Source organism: Mobula hypostoma, chromosome 18 (genome assembly GCF_963921235.1).
Source record: "Mobula hypostoma chromosome 18, sMobHyp1.1, whole genome shotgun sequence".
Lineage (NCBI taxonomy): Eukaryota > Metazoa > Chordata > Chondrichthyes > Myliobatiformes > Myliobatidae > Mobula > Mobula hypostoma.
In genome coordinates this window covers 1,243,755-1,265,451 of record NC_086114.1, presented here as the reverse complement: position 1 = coordinate 1,265,451, position 21,697 = coordinate 1,243,755, and the positions used below count along the sequence as shown (strand labels likewise).

Here is a 21,697-nt window from a genome sequence, read left to right as displayed (position 1 = left end):
GAGCAGGTGGTGAACGGTTACATGAGCAGCTGGTGCATATCACAAGTCCTGGTTATCTGACCACTGATGCCAGACAATCTCTGAAGAGTATTGACAATGGCTTGGGTCACCCATCTTGTAAAGACATTGCCCAGAAGAACACAATGGCAAACCACTTCAGTAGAAAAATTTGCCAAGAACTATCATGGTCATGGATAGAGAAAAGTACAACAGCATGGAGGGGGTCTTCCCCACAGGCAATGATCCCTCACTCGGTACAGACACTCATGTACGACAGGTGAAACTCCACCATAATCAGGCTACTGTCCTCAACAAAGATACCATCAAAATAGCAACATGGAATGTGAGAACTCTTTATCAAGCTGGAAAGCTAGAGACTAGTAAATGAACATTTGAAAGTCAACATCATAGAACTGTGTGAGACAAGGTGGAAATGGACTGGATGTTTCCATTCTGATGAATACACAATGATCTATTCACATAGTGCTAAACAGAAACGAGATGTGGGAATAACACTCGATGCTGAAAGAAGCAAAAGCTTTATGGGATAATGGGCATTATCTTCTGGTGAAACTCTGAGGCAACCTATGAACAGTTCAATAGTAGTAGTTTATGCTCCAACAGCTGATAGTAGTGAAGAAAATATAGAAAGTTTTTATGATACATTGCATGAAGCAAAGAACTACAGCGAAACATAAGATATTGTTATGGTGATAGGGGATATGAATACTAAAGTTGGCATTTGGATCCAGGAACGATAGACGTGAGAGATTCATAGACTAGTGTTGTAAAACCATAAGACACAGGAGCAGAATTAGGCCATTTGGCCCAATGAGTCTGCTCTGCCATTTCATCATTGCTGATCCAATTTTCCTCTCAGCCCCAGTCTCCTGTCTTCTCCCCGTATCCCTTCATGCCCTGACCAATCAAGACTCTATCAATTTCTGCCTTAAATATACATACAGACTTGGCCTCCACAGCTGCCTGTGGCAACAAATTCCACAGATTCACCACACACGGGCTAAAGAGATTCCTCTTCATCTCCATTCCAAAACAATGAAGGAAACAGATTTTTACAGTTTGCCTCTATCCAACACACACTTTGCTCTGGCTTTTTGAATGAGTCCCAAACTGGGAACTTTCTCACTTTCTATTAAAGTTCAAAATAAGATGTATTATCACAGTGCATGTCTCCACATACAACAATGATATTCTTTTTCCTGCAGGCATACTCAGCAAATCTGTAGAATAGCAACTGTAAACAGGATTAGTGAAAGAGCAAGAGCATAGAAGACAACAGACTATGCAAATACAAATATAGATAAATAGCAACAAATAATGAGACCATGAAGTAACAAGATAACAGTCCTGAAAGTGAGATGATTGTTGTGGGAACATCTCAATAAATGAGTGTAATTATTGTTACATACCTCAAGGAGATCTCGTGACTTTCTTGTGAGAATGATGTAATGGTCTTTTGGAGGTCACCTGATGTAATTTTCCCACCGATGAGGTCACATGCTGACATGTTCACCACGGGTATAAAAGGGAAGACCCCTGGTGACGCAGTTAGTTTTTCCAGCTAGAACGTTAGCCTGAGGCTCCGCTCCGTTGCGTGTTTTTTTTAATGACACAGTTTCAGTTTTAAAACGGAGTTTTACGTTCTATTGTAAGGTACAATAGTGCTGGACTGGCAGTTTACCCATTTCTGTCAGATTTGTTGATGTACCTTTTCAGTAGTATTGGAGAGTGAAGACTTTATCGAAGTACAGGACCTGAAGGATTAAAAGAAGTTGGTATCGTTCGGCAGTTTAACAAAGGATCGACCTTATTGAGTCTTCGTTGAAGAAGTAGCGACCTGCATCGAAGATAACTCCTGCCAAAAGAGCAAGGAAGTTCATGCAAGATTTGCTCTCTAGAAATAAAGGTCAGTTGTCTTATGCCGTTTATTTCCTTCATCGTGAATCCTTTGGACAGAAACTGCAGGAAAGTCGCGTCTATGAAGAAATCCTTCTCCAGAGAAGTCTCTCCCAATTGAACGTATAAATCTGTTGGACTTTCAAATTTACCATTTAAGAACTGTATTTGACTGTACCGCTTTAAGAACTGTTTTCGCATTTATCGCTTTAAGAACCAGTACCGAGTGGCGATTTGTTGAATGGCCACATAGCGGTTAACTTTCGGCTAAGGTTTTCGTTTGTTTTTTTTATTGTTTATCCATGTTTAATAAATGTTTGGTTGTTTTTATATAACCTGGCTCGGTTGATATTCATTGTGGCCGGTTACATAACATTATCCTGTTGTTCATGAGCCTGATGTTTGAGGGCCAAGTAACTGTTCTTGAACCCGGAGGTACAAGTCCAGTCCTGAGGCACTTGTACCTTTTATCTGAAGGCAGCAGCAAGAAAAGAGCATGGCCTGGGCGGTGGCGATCTCCAATGATTAATACTGCTTTCCTACAACAGCATTTCATGCAGCTGTGCTCAATGGTTGAGAGGGCTTTACCAGTGATGTACTGGGCTAAATCCACTACCTTTTGTAGGATTTTCTGTTCAAAGATATTGGTGTTCCTTTGCCAGGCCATAACACAGCCCTTACACTTTTCTGCTATGCATCTATAGAAGTTTGTCAAGGTTTTTGAAGTCATGTCAAATCTTCGCAGTTTCAATAGACAATAGACAATAGGTGCAGGAGTAGGCCATTCAGCCCTTTGAACCAGCACCATCATTCACTGTGATCATGGCTGATCATCCACAATCAGTACTCTTTACCTGCCTTCTCTCCATATCCCTTCACTCCGCTATCTTTAAGAGCTCTATCTAACTCTTTCTTGAAAGCATCCAGAGAATTGGCCTCCACTGCCTTCTGAGGCAGAGCATTCCACAGAACGACAACTCTCTGGGTGAAAGTTTTTCCTCAACTCTGTTCTAAATTGTCTACCCCTTATTCTTAAACTGTGGCCTCTGGTTCTGGACTCCCCCAACATCGGGAACATGTTTCCTGCCTCTAGCATGTCCAATCCCTTAATAATCTTATATGTTTCAATCAGATCCCCTCTCATCCTTCTAAATTCCAGTGTATACAAGCCCAGTCGCTCCAATCCCCGATCCGGGAATTAACTTCATGAACCTATGCTGCACTCCCTCAATAGCTAGAACATCCTTCCTCAAATTTGGAGACCAAAACTGTACACAATACTCCAGGTGTGGTCTCACCAGGGCCCTGTAAAACTGCAGAAGGACCTCTTTGCTCCTATACTCAACTCCCCTTGTTATGAAGGCCAACATGCCATTAGCTTTCTTCACTGCCTGCTGTACCTGCATGCTTACTTCCAGTGACTGATGAACAAGGTCACCTAGATCTCGTTGTACTTCCCCTTTTCCTAACTTGACACCATTCAGATATTTATATGATGGGCCCAGGACAGGTCTTCTGAGATAGAGACACCCAGGAATTTAAAATTACTGACTCTCCCCTCCTCTGATCCTCTGATCAGGACTGGCTCATGGACCTCAGGTTTCCCTCTCCTGAAATCTATAATTAGTTCCTTGGTCTTCCTGACATTGAGTAAGAAGGTGTGTTATGACAATTTTGAATCTTCCCCCTGTATGCTGATTCATTGCCACCTTTGATATGGCCCATAACAGTGGTGTCATCAGCAAACTTGAATATGGTGTTGGAACTGTACTTAGCCACATAGTCATTAGTGTAAGGCGAGTAGAACAGGGAGCTAAGCATAGAGCTGTGTTGCACCTGTGCTGATGGAGATTGTGGAAGAGATGTTTTTGCCAATCCTAATTGACTGGGGTCTGCAAATGAGGAAATCCGGGATCCAATTGCACAAGGGAGTATTGAGACCCAGGTCTTGGAGGTTACTGATTAGTTTCGAGGGGATGATACCATTAAATGCTAAGCTGTAATCAATAAAGAGCATCCTGATGTATGCATCTTTGCTATCCAGATGTTCCAGGGTTGTGTAAAGAATCTTCCAAGATTGTGTAAATTGGAGCGGATTCAAGTTGGCACTCAGACAGGAGCTGATACAGTTTCAACAGGTAGTTCATTTTCCAGCATCAAATCTCCAGAAAAACATCCTCCTGAGAATTATGACATCAAGAAAAGCAATGCAGGTAATGCTAAAACCTACCTGTGCTTATGAAGCAGCAACAATAACAGCCAGATAGTGCACAGAACAAGTCCACAGACTTCAGCCATTGCGAAAGCCCACGGAATCCTTGGGACACTGTTAACAGAAATGGCACAGTATCAAAACATGTAAGTATTTGCATACACATTTATTTGGAGAAACATAATTTTGCCTTATTTTGATGTTTATCAGTGATTTACATGCACAAAGAAAAATGCACTTTGTACTATAAACCCTGTTCACCCTGAAAGGCTGTCCTAATACAACCTCTCCATACATTCACCCTGAAAGATTGGCTAAATACAACTTTTCCATATGTTCTAAGCAGCAATCAAAAGTGAAACACTGGGTGGGGGGAGGGTAGTTGATGCTCAGAGCAGAACCCTATCCACACGAATGCTTTTCGCAGAAGTATAGGCAGGTGCTTTACCCACAGAGTTTTGGAAATGATCCAAGAGAAAGCCACTGAAAGGATAATCAACAATTCCAGCGAAAAGTTTCCCTGTGTCGTACTAGTGTTAGATTAAACACAAGATATTTGAATTTAAGCCAATATCCCATTGAATGGATTAGGCAAAGTCATATTTCGGAGGCTATTTGAGAAACTATTTGGGCGTTTGGCTGAGATGCCCCAAGATATTGTTAAATGTGAATGACACAGATGCCAGACTGATGTGTATAACAAGATGGAATTGATCTGTAATATAGAACATAGAATAGTACAGCACAGTACAGGCCCTTCGGCCCACAACGTTGTGCCAACCCTCAAACCCTGCCTCCCATATAAGCCCCCACCTTAAATTCCTCCATATACCTGTCCAGTAGTCTCCTAAACTTCACTAGTGTATCTGCCTCCACCACTGACTCAGGCAGTGCATTCCACGCACCAACCACTCTCTGAGTAAAAAACCTTCCTCTAATATCCCCCTTGAACTTCCCACCCCTTACCTTAAAGGCATGTCCTCTTGTATTGAGCAGTGGTGCCCTGGGGAAGAGGTGCTGGCTATCCACTCTATCTATTCCTCTTATTATCTTGCACACATATTAATACATTTCTGCTGTTATTCAGCAAGTGTAACTTAAAATTTGAATTTGATGCAATGTTTGAAAAGATGGTGCATCATTATATATAGAAGACAACACTCAGCTCTTTATTTATAGAGAAAACAATGATTGTGTTACTGCCAATCGTCAAGTTTGCAGTTGACTACATCAAAAACCTTTATTTATACAGCATGACCAAATCAGAAATGATGTATTCTGTGTTAGTGCCAGGAAATGACATCAGACAAAAATCAAAACAAAAAAAAAATTACACTGGGTGGGATAACTGGTCATTAATCTTTAAGCAGGGTACACAAGGGAATGCCAAAATTGGGGCAGAAATGAATGTCAAAGCGGGGGTATGACTCTCAAGTGGGTCATGCAATATTTAAAATAAAGGGTCACAGTCTCTGATCTATCCATTAACTGCTAAAATGCAAATGTGTAGGAGAACCGTTGGTTAAAAAGTGTGACCGGTGAAAATCACTGGGATGGACAGAAAGAACAGCAACCAATGGTGGTCAAAGGGAGAGTCTCTGAAGGGGATTATTGGGTTAGATAATGTTAAGAGATAGATCAAGCCATTAAAAGGATTTGAACACCTTGAGCTTTGTGGATAGTTGAGTGTTGTGCTGGTTCAACGTGCATGAACACAAGTGGCCAAGGTTCTGGCATTTCTTTCCTTGTCCAGGGAGCCATCAATAGAGACGATGCTGCCAAGGTACCTGAACTCATCTATTTCATTCAATTTTGATGGCAATGGAAGGAGGGGCAATAGTAGATCCAGGAGCACAGTGAAATAGTATTTCTGTCTTTACCAGGCTGATAGTGAGGCCAAAGGGACGAGCTGCTTTTGCAATACTGTTGACAATGAGTTGGAGATCAGACTCTGTGTGGGCCATCAAGGCACCACAAGGCATGCTTAAAGACTCCAATGACGCATGATCATCCTGCTCTTCAAAAACAACCGAGGCATCTCCCTCTTGATCATTGCTGGGAAGGTTCTGGTCTGTATAATTCCCAACCACCTAATCACCAGCATATCAGATGGGAACCTCCCTGTGACATAGTGCGGTTTTTGCTCAGTCGCAGCACTATCAACGTGGTGTTCACTGTTTATCAGGTTCAGGAAATGTGTATTGAACAAAATTTGAACATATGCCATTTTCATAGATCTAAGCAAATCGCTTGCATGGTCAACAGAGAAGCGCCGTGGACAGTATTATCTAGCCCAGATTTATTTAACTAATGACTTGCTGCCGTAACTTGACAGGAGTCCATTAGTTCCTTCTTCCTGATGACTCTTTCAGGGACCTACCTAGGATCCTGCCAGGACTCTCTAGCCCACTAGCAGAGGCCCATCTACACAAACCAAGCAACAAAGGTACAGCTTCTCTATAACTTGATAGCTTCTTTCATACTGATTCTTGCAGAAGGATTTACTATTCAATATTTGTACTTACAACAAAATTATAAAAGAAAAAAATCCTCTGTTAAGAAGATTGTTGCATTAATGTTGAATAATTATACAGTAACACATTTCTGTAACTGAAATATTTAATTTCAGAACGACAATATTGAGACCAACATAACGCAACAGATTTCAAGGATGTTGTTCCCCCTTATCCTCTGGTTGCCTTATTTTTAAAATGGGTTTGTATTGCTCATAAATACTCAGACTGGATTCCAGCTTGAAAGTGGAGTGTAAATGTTGTTATTTCCATTTCTCCTACCACATCTTGGATTTATTGATTCTTCAAAGTACACAGCCATAGACATCCTCATTCCCCTTTCTGTGACAGTTATCACCTATTCCTTTACAACACAATGCTTAAGGATCACTAACCAAATATATTGCATCCAGTGCTGAACTCTCCGGCTACAAGTAAATTGCCCCAGCTAAATAAGACTTGAAGACAAATGGAGCAAATTCATATAAAGTCATTTTGAATGAAGAAATGTTACAAGGCATGCAGATTGCAATCCAAGCAAACAATGCACTTACTGTAACTCCACGTTCATTTTGTTAGAGATGCCAAACATCACAGAGCAGGCACAGATACAAGTAATTGTCTATGGCTGGTTCAGGTGATGCAGTCCCATTGAGAGACCATGCCAGAGAAAGTTAGCATGGTCAAAGGTGTCAAAAGTCAAAACAGCTGCTTCACCAACAACCTTTGATCTTCTGAGAAGGAAGTGAAATTGAACATCTCACTTCCTCCTTGGGAGAGCAAACGAGTGCTGGAGTGCTGTCCCTTTCTCAGCTCCTCACATAATAGAGTCAAAGATAATTAGGCAAGATTCCCACTACTCAATGGCATTAGCATCAAATTGGTGATGGGATATATCCTGATCAGAAAATTAATGAGCCAGAAAATAAATTCTGGTGTCTATGGAAGATCAGAGGCTGGATCTTCTGCAGTGTACTCTCCATGCTTGCTCTTCAAAGGGTATTTTAACACCTAAAAGAACAGAATACCACCTCTCACCCAGATGAATACAGCTCTGACAATATACCAACATACAGCTCGCCATGTTGAACTTATCTACCTACTACTGTAAATATTAATTTCTTCCCAACATGGAATGTAGCACCACTAAGTACACTACGTTAAACCATACAAAACCACTGGCTATTGCCACCAACAGGGAAGGGCAGGAAACTCACACCAAGATGCATCTTCTCCAAGTCACGGCATCCTGAAATTCACTACCCAGAAGAGCAGTGGAGCACCATCACTGCACAAAGTGGCGGTTTGCCTCCAATGTTTCATAGACATTCAGAGATGGGCAATGAGCATTGGCCATGTCAAGAATCTCTGATCCACATGACTGAATCAAAAACTTCATGCAGACAAAGGAACTTTTATTAAGGAAAAATAACTCCAGCTCAGCCAAGTCGGTGTTCAGTCACGGTGGTGCATGACTGAACGAGGGAAGACTGGCAAAATAGTGCCAGCACATGTTGTAGATGGAAAGGTCCGGAGACTTGTAAGGAAAGTTGGAGCTGTTGCTGCAAAGTAAGCCATAACAAGAATCTCAAATAACTCTTCAAAAGATGTGAATAAGAGCTTCAAGAAACTTGTTAAGTTATCTAAGTGGATATTCTATATATTTCTATAGGCATCCATTAGTCTCGTGAGACCATGGATTTGCGCCTTGGATTTGCAGGCCTGGGCAAGGTTGTATGGGAGACCGGCAATTGCCCAAACTGCAAGTCTCCCCTTTCCATGCCACTGATGTTGTCCAAGGGAAGGGCATTAGGACCCATACAGCTTGGCACCGGTGTCATCGCACACTTAACCAATGTGTGGTTAAGTGCCTTGCTCAAGGACACAACACACTGCCTCAACCAAGGCTCGAAGTAGCGACCTTCAGATCACTAGACGAACGCCTTAACCACTTGGCCACGTGCCAACAAGTGGATAGCAGCAGCAGTAAAGTTCTGAGGAATGAAGGTTGCATAGGAACACAGGAGACAGAACCCAGTATGGGAGAACCAAAAGGAGACAAAGTGACTGAAGGTCCACAGGAGGTAAAGACAGAAGGGAAAGGAATAAAGACAAAAATAGGAGATAGAATCAGCTCAAGTCTGAAGTGTCCAGTGAACTATACATGGCCATAGTTGCTGGGAAATTTAAATTGCATTAACCAGGAAAATAAAGATAGAAAATTCCCAGTAATGATCAGGCAAACATAAAAAGTCCTTTACACGAATACAAATCATGAGGCACATGGATCCTCTTGAAGATCTTCCATGTGTTTGTGTGAGCCAGCCTTTTCTCTTTGTGTGGCTGCTCAGTAAGAAGTTGTTGGGCTGTTTTACGGAGATTTAAACATATAGAATTGAACAGAACTGTAAACATTCTCACAGTGAACAATTTCTACCCAGACTTAATTCATTCCTTTGAATAAAAGGTGTTGCTATGGCAACCCAAATGTGCACTTGCCTTATTGTGAAGGACATGGGACATGTTTTGTTTCTGTGGAACCAAATTACTCACTTTACAGGATAATGATGAGTGCTTTCTTGTGTTTTCCAACTCTCAAAGCCAACAGAAACATTACATCAACTTTCTTGTCAATTTTTACTGCTTACTCACTTTCAGTCTTTCACAAGCTCTTCCCTTTCCTTTCTCAACTTCTCCTTCCTCACAGTGGGTCTAATATCCATTACAAGCCTAACAACCATTACAACTACTTGGTTTACACTTCCTGTAAGGACTGCATTCCATTCTCCAGCTCAGTCTCTGCCACAGATGGTCTGGTGATGACACCTTCCTTGCTCATCAACTAACCTATTCTATTTCCTGCAGTTCTCCCAATCCTTTTCCTTCATTCCACACTCCATTTTCTTATCTGCAACTTCCCTCCACCGTCAGCAGTTATCTGTGCTACATATTTGTAAAACTTCTGGCAAAAATACCAACAACATATCTCCAACCACCCCATTCCCACCAAAATGCGACCTGCAACAATACAAAAAGACCTGATTCACACTTCAAACTCCAACGAGTGCAAGGGGTGAAACATCTCCCCTTTCAATCATCCAGGCTCTTTCTCGTGAAACAGCAACTTATTCAAAGTTCAAAATAAGTTTATTATCAAAGTACATATATCTCACCATATACAACTCTGAGATTCATTTCCTTGCAGGCATACTCAATGAATCCATAATAGAATAAGAACCATAATAGAATCAATGAAAGACCATTTGTCTTTTGTTTAACCAGTGTGCAAAAGACAATATACTGAGCAAATACAAAAAGAAATAAATAGCAATAAATTTCAAAAACGTGAGTCCGTAAGTTAAGGGAACAGTTCAGTGATGGGACAAGTCAAGATGAGTGAAGTTATCCCCTTTGGTTCAAGAGCGTGATGGCTGAGGGGTAATAACTGTTCCTGAACCTAGTAGTGTGGGTCCTGAGGCTCCCGTACCTTCTTCCTGATGGCTGCTGCTAGAACAGAGCATGACCTGGGTGATTGATGTCCCTGATGACAGATACCGCTTTCCCGTGACAACGTTCCGTGTAGATGTGCTCAATGGTGGGAGGCTTTACCCATGATGGACAGAGTGGGCAAACACTATGTGGTCCATCTGTCTGTTCACGTGTCTCTTTTCTGTCAGCACCAGGCCTGAAACATCGACTCTTTAGTCCTCTCTGTAGATGCTGCCAGACCTGCTGAGCTCCTCCAGCATTTAGTGTGTTATTCTGGATTTCCAGCATCTGCAGAATCTCAGGTGAGTATTCATACATGCCTCCTAACAGAGGTAAATCCAGAATATTATTGAGGTCCATTTGTAAAAATTTGCTTGACAATAGTTTGTTTCCAATAGTTTTAAGCAATGCAACAGCTCCATTGAAGCTTCTGAAAGTTATGCCCATGAATAATACCAAAGAACAGCTCACGTGGTCCTTGACATTCTAACGCTCAACATTTAAAGATTTTGTCGCATCCCCTAGTCTTTATATTTCACTTTTCTTTTTAAATCTTTTTATTAATTTTTCAAAATTATAAACTCAATAACCAAGTTGGTACAAAGAGATTGGAAAAATGTTCATCAGCATATATAAAATGAATTTTAAGTAACATAGAAATAAAAGACTTCCAAACTCAAAATGAGTTTTAAACATTAACAAAGAAATAAAAAGAAAAAAAGAAAAAAAAAACCAAAAAAAAGGCAAAACAGGGCTAGACCAACAACTTGTATCAGACAAGATCCATAATGTTGCTAACTCCGCTCCTCTCATCATATAATTTTAGAAAAAAGATTTGGAAAGGTCAGATTACATCATATGAAAATGTTGCATAAAAGGTTTCCAGATATCTTCAAATTTAACTGAAGGGTCAAAAATATCACTTCTAATTTTTTCTAAATTTAAACTTAATATGGTTTGAGAAAACCATTGGAATGTAGTTGGAAGATTAATTTCCTTCCAGTTCAACAAAATAGATCTTCTCGCCATTAAAGTAACAAAAGCTATCATTCGAGAGGCTGAAGAAGACTAAGATCTATGTTCTACCATTGGCAATCCAAAGATTGCCGTCATAGGATGGGGTTTTAAATCAAAGCATAGAACTGTTGAAATAATATCAAAAATGTCTTTCCAATATTTTTCCAAAAGAGGACAAGACCAAAACATATGAGTTAAAGAAGCCACTTCAGAGTGACATCTATCACAAGTAGGGTTTATATGGGAATAAAAATGAGCTAATTTATCTTTGGACATATGAGCTCTGTGTACTACTTTAAATTGTATTAAAGTATGTTTAGCACATATAGAAGAAGTACTAACTAATTGAAAAATTTTATCCCATTTCTCTGTAGGTAGGGAAAGTTAAGTTCCCTTTCCCATTCATTTTTAATTTTATCAGATATATCTGGCTGTAATTTCATAATTATATCATAAATTATTGCTATTAATCCCTTCTGCAAAGGATTAAAACCTAAAATTTTATCAAGAACGCCAGAAGGATTTGAAGTTGGAAAGGTAGGCAACGTAGTATTTAAAAAAGTTCTTATTTGTAAGTATCTAAAAAAATGGGATCTAGGCAAATCAAATTTCTCAGATAACTGCTCAAAAGACATAAAGCAGTTATCCAAAAATAGATCATGAAAACATATTATGCCTTTCGTTTTCCATGTCAAAAAGGCTTGGTCCATTACCGAGGGTTGGAAAAAGAAATTAGATATAATAGGACTTGATAACATAAATTCATTCAGGCCAAAAAATTTACGAAATTGAAACCATATTCGCAATGTATGTTTAACTATAGGGTTGAAAATTTGTTTATTTGATTTAGATAATGCAAAAGGCGGTGTAGTTCCTAAAATGGAGGCTAAGGAAAACCCTTGTACAGAATGGCCTTCAAGGTTTACCCAATATGGGTTTGGAGTTATATTCCAATCTTGCGTCCAAAATATTAAATATCGGATATTAATTGCCCAATAGTAAAATCTTAGGACAGGCAATGCCAAACCACCCTCTTTCTTAGATTTCTGTAAGTATTTTTTTTACTTAATCTGGGATTTCCATTTTGCCATATATAAGAGGAAATTTTAGAGTCAATAGTATCAAAAAAAGATTTAGGAATAAAAATCGGTATCGCTTGAAATAAATATAAAAATTTGAGTAAAATAATCATTTTAAAAGTATTAATACGGCCAATCAATGATAGAGACAAAGGGGACCATTTAGTAATCAGTTGTTTAACTTGATTAATTAATGGTAAAAGGTTGAAATTGAATAGATCCTTATGTCTCTTAGTAATTTTAACTCCCAAATAAGTAAAATAATCAGTAATCAGTCTAAATGGAGAATTTCTATAAATAGGAACCTGCATATTTAATAGAAAGAGTTCACTTTTACTTAGGTTCAGTTTACAACCAGAAAAGCTACTAAACTGAGCAAGCAAAGTTAGTACTGCTGGAATAGATTTTCCTGGGTTAGAAATATATAATAGTAGATCATCTGCCTATAGTGATAATTTATGAGTCTCATTTCCATGGGTAATACCAAATATATTAGTGGAGTCACGAATGGCAATAGCTAGCGGTTCCAAGGCAATATCAAATAGTAATGGACTAAGAGGGCAACCCTGCCTAGTACCACGGAATAAATGAAAAAAAGGGGATCTTTGGTTGTTAGTAAATACCGAGGCCAGAGGGGTAAAATATATCAGTTTAATCCGGGAAATGAATATCGGACTAAAATTAAATTTCTCAAGGGTATTGAATAAACATATCCATTCAACTCCATCAAAAGCTTTTTCAGCATCTAATGAAATTACACATTCTGGAATTTTGGGTGAAGGCGTATAAACGATATTCATTAATCTCCTAATATTAAAAAAAGAGTAACAGTTTTTAATAAATCCAGTTTGATCAGCAGAAATAATTTGGGGTAATACATTCTCCAATCTCGTTGCCAATATTTTAGAAAAAATCTTAGAATCAACATTCAGCGGAGATATAGGTCTATAAGATGCACATTCAGTAGGATCCTTATCTTTTTTAAGAATTAGGGAAATAGAAGCTCGATAGAAAGATTGTGGTAATTTACCTGTTGAAACTGCATCCCTAAAAACACTACATAGCCAAGGAGTTAGTGTAGTTGAGAAAAATTTTTAAGATTCTACTGTAAATCCATCTGGACCAGGTGCTTTACCTGAGTTCATTGAAAAAAATAGCATTCTTTATTTCCTCTACTGTAATAGGTACATCTAGTTTTGAACGTTCATTAGATGATAATTTTGGAATATTCAATTTCTTTAAAAATTCATGCATTATAGTGGAGTCATCAGGAAATTCTGATCTTTATATTTTAATGCAACAAAATAAAAGCTTCGGGGGAATTTCAAAAGAGCACATTGTATATTTGAATATATGTATCTATGTACATTGCTTTCAACATGCAAATGTGCCCTAACTTTAGCCATCATAATACCAATGCAAGAAGGTGAGAGCTGTTGCAAATAGGTGAGAGCTATTACAAAAACAGGAGAAGCACTAAATAGGCAGTCTTTTCATAGGTGCTACTTTATAGAGTGACAATGAGCAAGACATGTGAAATTTCGATACTTTGAATGTGAATTTTAATGGCTACCATCAAAATAAGTACATTCAGATACTCTATCATTTAAAAAAAATTGCTTTCTATGCACTGAAATATGCTGCCAAAAAGAATTTCTTAATATTACGCACTGGAGTGTGGAGTTAGACCAGAGGAAAGGAGACATAAGGCTCCTTTTCATTGACTACAGCTCTGCCTTTAATACCATCATTCCAAATAATCTGATTCCTAAACTCCGGAACCTGAGCCTTAGCACTCAGATCTTCAGCTTCCTCATAGACAGGACCCAGGCTGTAAAAATAGGGGACAAGCTCTCCTCTACAATTACTCTGAGCACCGGTGCCCCACAAGGCTGTGTACTCAGCCCCCTGCTGTACTCACTATACGCCCATGATTGTGTAGCCAAGTTTCCATCAAACTCAATCTATAGGTTTGCTGATGACACAACAATTGTAGGCCGTATCTCAGGTAATGATGAGTTTGAGTACAGAGAGGAAATTAAGAACCTGGTGGCATGGTGCGAAGACAATACCCTATCCCTCAAAGTCAGCAAGACGAAGGAATTGGTTGTTGACTTCAGAAGGAGTAGCGGACCGCACAACCCAATTTACATCGGTGGTGCACAAGTGGAACAGGTCAAAAGCTTTAAGTTCCTCGGGGTCAATATCACAAATGACCTGACTTGGTCCAACCAAGCAGAGTCCACTGCCAAGAAGATCCACCAGCCCCTTTACTTCCTGAGAAAATTAAAGAAATTTGGCCTGTCCCCTAAAACCCTCACTAATTTTTATAGATGCACCGTAGAAAGCATTCTTCCAGGGTGCATCACAACCTGGTATGGAAGTTGTCCTGTCCAAGACCGAAAGAAGCTGCAGAAGATCGTGAGAACGGCGCAGCACATCACACAAATCAATCTTCCGTCCTTGGACTCACTTTACACCGCAAACAACAAACAGTTTACCCCAACATCTTTTGTATCATTGCTGGGGACTTTAATCAGTCTTCCTTGAAGAAATCTTTGCCCAGTTATAATTAACACATGGCCTGCACAGCAGGGGTCCCAAAACACTCAACTGCTGCTATACTACCAAAAGCAATGCCTACTGTTCGGTCCCTAGACCGCATTTTGGGAAATCTGACCAACTGGCTGTCCTCTTCCTACCTGCATACAAACAGAGGCTAAAGAGCAAGACTCCAGAGGTAAGGATAATGAAGAGGTGGTCACGGGAGGCTAAGGAATGGCTATGGGACTGCTTTGAGTCAGACTAGGCCATATTCAACGACTCATCAAAGCACCTGAACAAATATGCCACAGTTTTGGGACCCCTGCTGTGCAGGCGATGGTGGACCAGAGGAGGGCTTAGGCACCAGTGACCCCTGTTTCCAACCAGGGGGTCAGTGTGGACATGATAGAGGATTACAAATACCTGGGGATACAAACTGACAATAAACTGGACTGGTCAAAGAACACTGAGGCTGTCTACAAGAAGGGTCAGAGCCGTCTATTTCCTGAGGAGACTGCGGTCCTTTAACATCTGCCGGAAGATGCTGAGGATGTTCTACGAGTCTGTGGTGGCCAGTGCCATCATGTTTGCTGTTGTGTGCTGGGGCAGCAGGCTGAGGGTAGTAGATACCAACAGAATCAACAAACTCATTCATAAGGCCAGTGATGTTGTGGGGATGGAACTGGACTCTCTGACGGTGGTGTCTGAAAAGAGGATGCTGTCCAAGTTGCATGCCATCTTGGACAATGTCTCCCATCCACTACATAATGTACTGGGTGGGCACAGGAGTACATTCAGCTAGAGACTCATTCCACCGAGATGCAATACTGAGCGTCATAGGAAGTCATTCCTGCCTGTGGTTGTCAAACTTTACAACTCCTCCCTTGGAGGGTCAAACACCCTGAGCCAATAGGCTGGTCCTGGACTTATTTCCATCTGGCATAATTTACATTTTATTATTTATGGTTTTATATTGCTATATTTATACTCTATTCCTGGTTAGTGCAACTGCAACGAAACCCAATTTCCCTTGGGATCAATAAAGATGTCTATCTATCTATCTAGTTGTATAAGGTTAGTCATGAACAACTGTGCCCCAACAAAATCATTTAGAATCTTCCCTAACCAGAAGCCCAGGAAGTATCAAGAGATCTGCAATCTGCTGAGGGCCAGATCAGTGGTGTTCGTCTGGTGACCAAGTAAAATACAAGAGGTCCAGGTATGACCTCTGGAAAGCCACTTCACGTGCAAAGTGGCAATTCCAAACCAAACTTCAATCACAGAAAGATGGCCAACAGCTGTGGCAGGCTTGAGTGCTATCACCTCCTACAAAGTAAAACCAAGCGACACAGGTTTCACTCTCAATACCTTCTGTGCTCACTTTGACCAACAAAACATTAAGGCAACTTCACAAACTCTCACAGCTCCTGATGACACTGTGAGTTCCGTCTCTGAGGCTGATGTAAAAGCATCCTCCAGTAAGGTGAACCCATGGAAAGTTATCTGGCCCATACAGAGTACATGGCAAAGTACTAAAGATATATGCTGATCAACTGACTGGAGTATTCACTGATATCTTTAACCTCTCACTTCAACAGTCTGAGGTACCCACCTACTGCAAAAAGGCTCCAAGAAGAACATGGTAACCTGCCTCAGTGACTGCCATTTAGTAGCAATTACATCCACTAGAATGAAGTGTTTTGAGAGGCTGGTGATGAAACATATCAACTCCTGACTGAGAGGTACTTGGATTCACTCCAGTTTGTTTACCGTCACAACAGGTCAGTAGCAGATGCTATTTCATTAGCTCTTCATTCAATCTTGGAACCTCTGGACAGTGAAGGTGCATACATCACTGTAGTTCATTGACTACAGCTCGGCATTCACTACTATCATCCCTTCAAAACTAATCAATAAGATTCAAGATCTTGGCCTCAATACCTCCATGTGCAATTGGATCCTGTGTGCTTAGCTCTACTCGCTTTATACTCATGACTGTGTGGCTAAGCACAGTTCCAATGCCATATTTAAGTCTGCTGATACCACTGGCTAAATCAAAGGTGGTGATGATGAATCAATATATAGGAGAGAGATTGAAAATCTGGCTGAGTGGTGCCACAAAATAACCTCTCATTCAATACCAGCAAGACCAAGGAGCTCATTATTGACTACAGGAGGAGGAAACCAAAGGTCCGTGAGACAGTCCTCATTGGAGGATCAGAGACAGAGAGAGTCAGCAACTTTAAACTCCTTATTGTTATCATTTCTGAGGATCTGTCCTGGTCCCAGCACATAAATGTAATTACGAAGAAAGCATGGCAGCACCTCCATTTTCTTGGACGCTTGTGAAGATTTGGCATATCATATAGAACTTTGATAAACTTCTATAGATATGCGGTGGAGAGTACACTGACTGGTTGCATCATGGCCTGGTTTGGAAATACCAATGCCCTTGAACAGAAAAGCCTATAAAAAGACTGGATACAACCCAGTCCATCATTGGTAAAGCCCTTCCCACCATTGGGCACATCTACACGGAACACTGCCACAGGAAAGCAGCATCCATTATCAAGGGTCAGCACCGTCCAAGCCATGCTCTCTTCTCACTGCTACATCAGGAAGGAGGCACAGGAGCCTCAGGATCAACAGCACCAGGTTCAGGAGCGGCTGTTACCCCATAACCATCAGGCTCTTAAACCAGACGGGAAAACTTCACTCACCCCAACACTGAACTGTTCACACAACCTAAAAATGTCGACTGTACCTCCTCCTATAGATGCTGTCTGGCCTGCTGTGATCTACCAGCATTTTATGTGTGTTGCTTGAATTTCCAGCATCTGCAGATTTCCTTGTGTTGTAGTTTTTTGCACATGGTTTATTTCTCTGTCTTGTTGGATGTGGTTTTACACTGATTCTATGGTGTTTCTTTGTATCTACTATGAATGTTCGCAAGAAAATGAATCTCACTCAGAGTTGTATGTAGAGACATATATGTACTTTGATAATAAATTTACTTGGAATTTTGAACTTTCCACCTAATTTTGCAATTAATTTTTTGAAGATGGTCATAGCCGTTGTATTTATAACCGCAAGATCAGCCTAGTTAAATACAAGAGTTGGAACTGAACCACTTCCTTCTAGTACCTGTTTAAAATCTGTTGCAATAAAGCACTCACAGCTAAAATTTATCAGATTGAATTTAATCCTACTTGCCTTTCTTTGGAAAGCTGCTGAAACTTTGGGAATCAAACTATTCCTGCTGATTATACAGGAATCTATTGAGAGTGTTAAATTACGTTGGATTTTTTTTACCCCAGAGCTAATTAAATATATTGATAACTGGTTAATATAGATAAGGTTCAACATGGAAGGCAGGTTCAAAGATTAGAGCCTATGGAACCCAAGACAGGTTGGCAAACTGCATCTAAAACTGGCTTGATAATAGGAGACATGAGGGTGATGGTACAAGGTTGCTTTTATGATTGGGATTGTTGTGGGACCCTTGATGTTTGGTATATGCATTAATGACTGGATCTCAGTTTAAGAGGTACCATTAGCAAGTTTGTGGTGGCACAGAAATGGTTACTGTTGGTAGTGAGAAGGGTACTCCTGGATTGGAGAAAAATATCGCTCTGATAGTAAGCTGGGCAAGACAAAGGCAGATGAAGATTTAATTCCTGGTGAAGGGTCTCAGCCCAAAATGTCAACTATTTACTCTTTCCCATAGATGCTGCCTGGCCTGCTGAGTCCCTCCAGCATTTTGTGTGCATTTTTTAAAATTCTGTTGTGTGTATTTTGGGGTGCCAAATAAAGATAGGGCATATACCATGAGAGATACTATTATCTGAGTAGTACTGAGGAACACAGCCACAAGTCAGCAGGGAGTGATGATGCTTGCTTTATAAGGAAACTTGTTGAAGGCAACAGTAGGGAGGTCTTGTACAACATTATAAAACTTTGGTTAGTCTACAGCAGATAATCACATGCAGAGTCTTGATCTGAAACATTTACGACCTCTTTGCCTCTACAGAGCTTGCTTGACTCAGCAGTTTATCTGTTGCTGCAGGGAAAAGACATAGTTGTACTGGAAAGGGCACAGACGAAATTCACCAGGATGTTGCTTGGTAAAGAGAATGTTTCAATTATGATGAGAGACTGGATAGACTTATTTCCTAGGAGCAGATAAGTCTGAAAGGAGACCTGATGGAGGTGTAACAAATTATGAGAGGCACAGATAGGGTGGAAAACAAGAAACTTTTCCCATTACAAAGGTACCTAAGACCAAAAGTAAGGAGCATGAGGTTTACAGTTGATCTGAAAAATAATTTACTTTTACCCAGGTGACCTATTCTGGTTGGCTGCCTGTATTCCACAAAGGTCACCATTGGGACTGCTTCTTTTCACATTCTATGTCAACAATTTGGATGATGGAATTGATGGCTTTGTGGCCGGGTTTGCAGACAATACAAAGATAGGTGGGAGAACAGGTAGTGCTGAGGAAGCAGGGAGTCTGCAGAAGGACTTGGACAGATTGGGAGAATGAGCAAAGAAGAGACAGATGGAATATAGTGTAAGGAAGTGTATGGTCATGCACTTTGATAGAAGGAATAAAGCCATATCTTATTTTCTAAGTGGGGAGAAAATTCTAAAATCAGATGTGCAAAGGGGCTTGGGAGTCCTTGTGCAGGATTCCCTAAAGATTAACTTTAAGGCTGAGTTGGTGGTAAGGAATTCAAATGATAGCATTCATTTTGAGAGTTTCAAGAGGACTAGAATACAAAAGCAAGGATGTAATGCTGAGGCTTTATAAGGCATCAGTCAGACCACACTTGAAATATTGCAAGCAGTTTTGGGACCCTTACCTAAAGTTGGCATTGGAGAGTATCCACAGGAAGTTCACAAGAATTATTCTGGGAATGAAAAGGTTAACATATACAAGGAGTGTTTGATGGCTCTGAGCCTGTACTCACGAGAGTTTAGAAGAATGAAGGGAAATCTCATTGAAACCTATTGAATATTCAAAGTATAGACAGTGGAAATGGAGAGAGTGTTTCCTATCGTGGGTGAATCTTGAACCAGAGGGTACAACTTCAGAATAGAGGGATTTACATTTAGAACAGTGCTAAGGGATTTCTTTAGCCAGAGGGTGGTGAATCTGTGGAATTAATTGCCACAGGTAGCTTGGAGGCCATCATTGAGTATATTTAAAGCAGAAGTTGATAGATTCTTGGTTAGTCAGGGCATCAAAACTTATGGGGAGAAGGCAATTAGGGAACTGGAGCTGCAGTTCGATGACCTTTGGCTTGTTAGGGAAACTGAAGCAGTGATAGGAGCTACAGGGAGGTAGTCATCTCAAGGGTAAATGGGTGATTGTCAGGTGAGGGAAAGGAGAACATCAGATAGTGGAAAGCACGTCAGTGGCTGTCCCCCTCAACAATAAGTACAGTACTTCATTTTTGAGTACTTTTCAGGGGAGACAACCTATTTTGGGGAAGCAAGAGCAGCTATGTCTCTGGCACCGAGTCTGGCCCTGTGGCTCACAAAGGCAGGAAACTGAAGTAGATGGCAGCAGTAATAAGGGACTCCAGAGTTAGGGAGAAAGAGAGGCGATTCTGTGAACGTGAAAAGGAAACACGGATGGTAGTTTGCCTCCCAAGGGCCAGGATCCACGATGCTCCTGAACAAGTCCACGATATCCTGAAAAGGGAGAGTGAGCAGCCAGAAGTCGTGGTACATATTGGTACCAACAACATACATAGAAAAAGACAGGAGATCCTGAAAACAGAATACAGGAATTTATGAAGGAAGCTGAAAGGAGGACCTCAAGGGATCTCAGGATTGTTGCCTATGTCATGCAACAGTAAGGATAGGAATAGAATGAGGTGGCAGATAAACGCATGACTGAAGAATTGGAGCAGGGGCAGGGATTCAGATTTCTGGATCATTGGGACCTCTTCTGGAGCAGGTGTGACTTGTACAAAAGGGACAGGTTGCACTTGAATCTGAGGGAGACCAATATCCTTGTGGGCAGTGTTTTTAGAGCTGTTGGGAGAGGTTTAAACTAATATGGCAGGAGGATGAGAATCAGTATGGTAGGGCTGAGGATGAGCCAACAGGTTTACAAGTAGATGATGTAATATGAATGTAAGGAAGGACAAGCCAATGTTTGGGTACCACTGCAGACAGAGCAAAGAACAGGAATTCTGCAGATGCTGGAAATTCAAGCAACACACATCAAAGTTGCTGGTGAACGCAGCAGGCCAGGCAGCATCTCTAGGAAGAGGTACAGTCGACGTTTCAGGCCGAGACCCTCCGTCAGGACTAACTGAAGGAAGAGTTAGTAAGAGATTTGAAAGTGGGAGGGGGAGGGGGAGATCCAAAATGATAGGAGAAGACAGGAGGGGGAGGGATGGAGCCAAGAGCTGGACAGGTGATTGGCAAAAGGGATATGAGAGGATCATGGGACAGGAGGTCTGGGGAGAAAGACAAGGGTGGGGGGGGAACCCAGAGGATGGGAAAAGGGTATAGTCAGAGGGACAGAGGGAGAAAAAGGAGAGTGAGAGAAAGAATGTGTGTATAAAAATAAATAACGGATGGGGTACGAGGGGGAGGTGGGGCAGTAGCGGAAGTTAGAGAAGTCGATGTTCATGCCATCAGGTTGGAGGCTACCCAGATGGAATATAAGGTGTTGTTCCTTCAACCTGAGTGTGGCTTCATCTTTACAGTAGAGGAGGCCGTGGATAGACATGTCAGAATGGGAATGGGATGTGGAATTAAAATGTAATGTGTGGCCACTGGGAGATCCTGCTTTCTCTGGCGGACAGAGCGTAGGTGTTCAGCAAAGCGGTCTCCCAGTCTGCGTTGGGTCTCACCAATATATAGAAGGCCACATCAGGAGCACCGGATGCAGTACATCACCCCAGCCT

At 40.9% G+C, this 21,697-nt stretch overlaps 1 protein-coding gene across 5 annotated transcripts in view; it reads right to left on the bottom strand.

Moving 5' to 3' along the window:
* The window catches only part of samd8 (sterile alpha motif domain containing 8), an 83,643-nt gene that overhangs the window by 16,165 nt on the left and 45,781 nt on the right, over positions 1-21,697 (bottom strand). For 4 of the 5 annotated variants that reach the window (XM_063070295.1, XM_063070298.1, XM_063070296.1 and 1 more), the window contains one exon: positions 4,148-4,243. In XM_063070295.1, coding sequence (XP_062926365.1) covers positions 4,148-4,243 — 96 coding nt within the window. The other variant, XM_063070297.1, reaches the window with a different exon arrangement.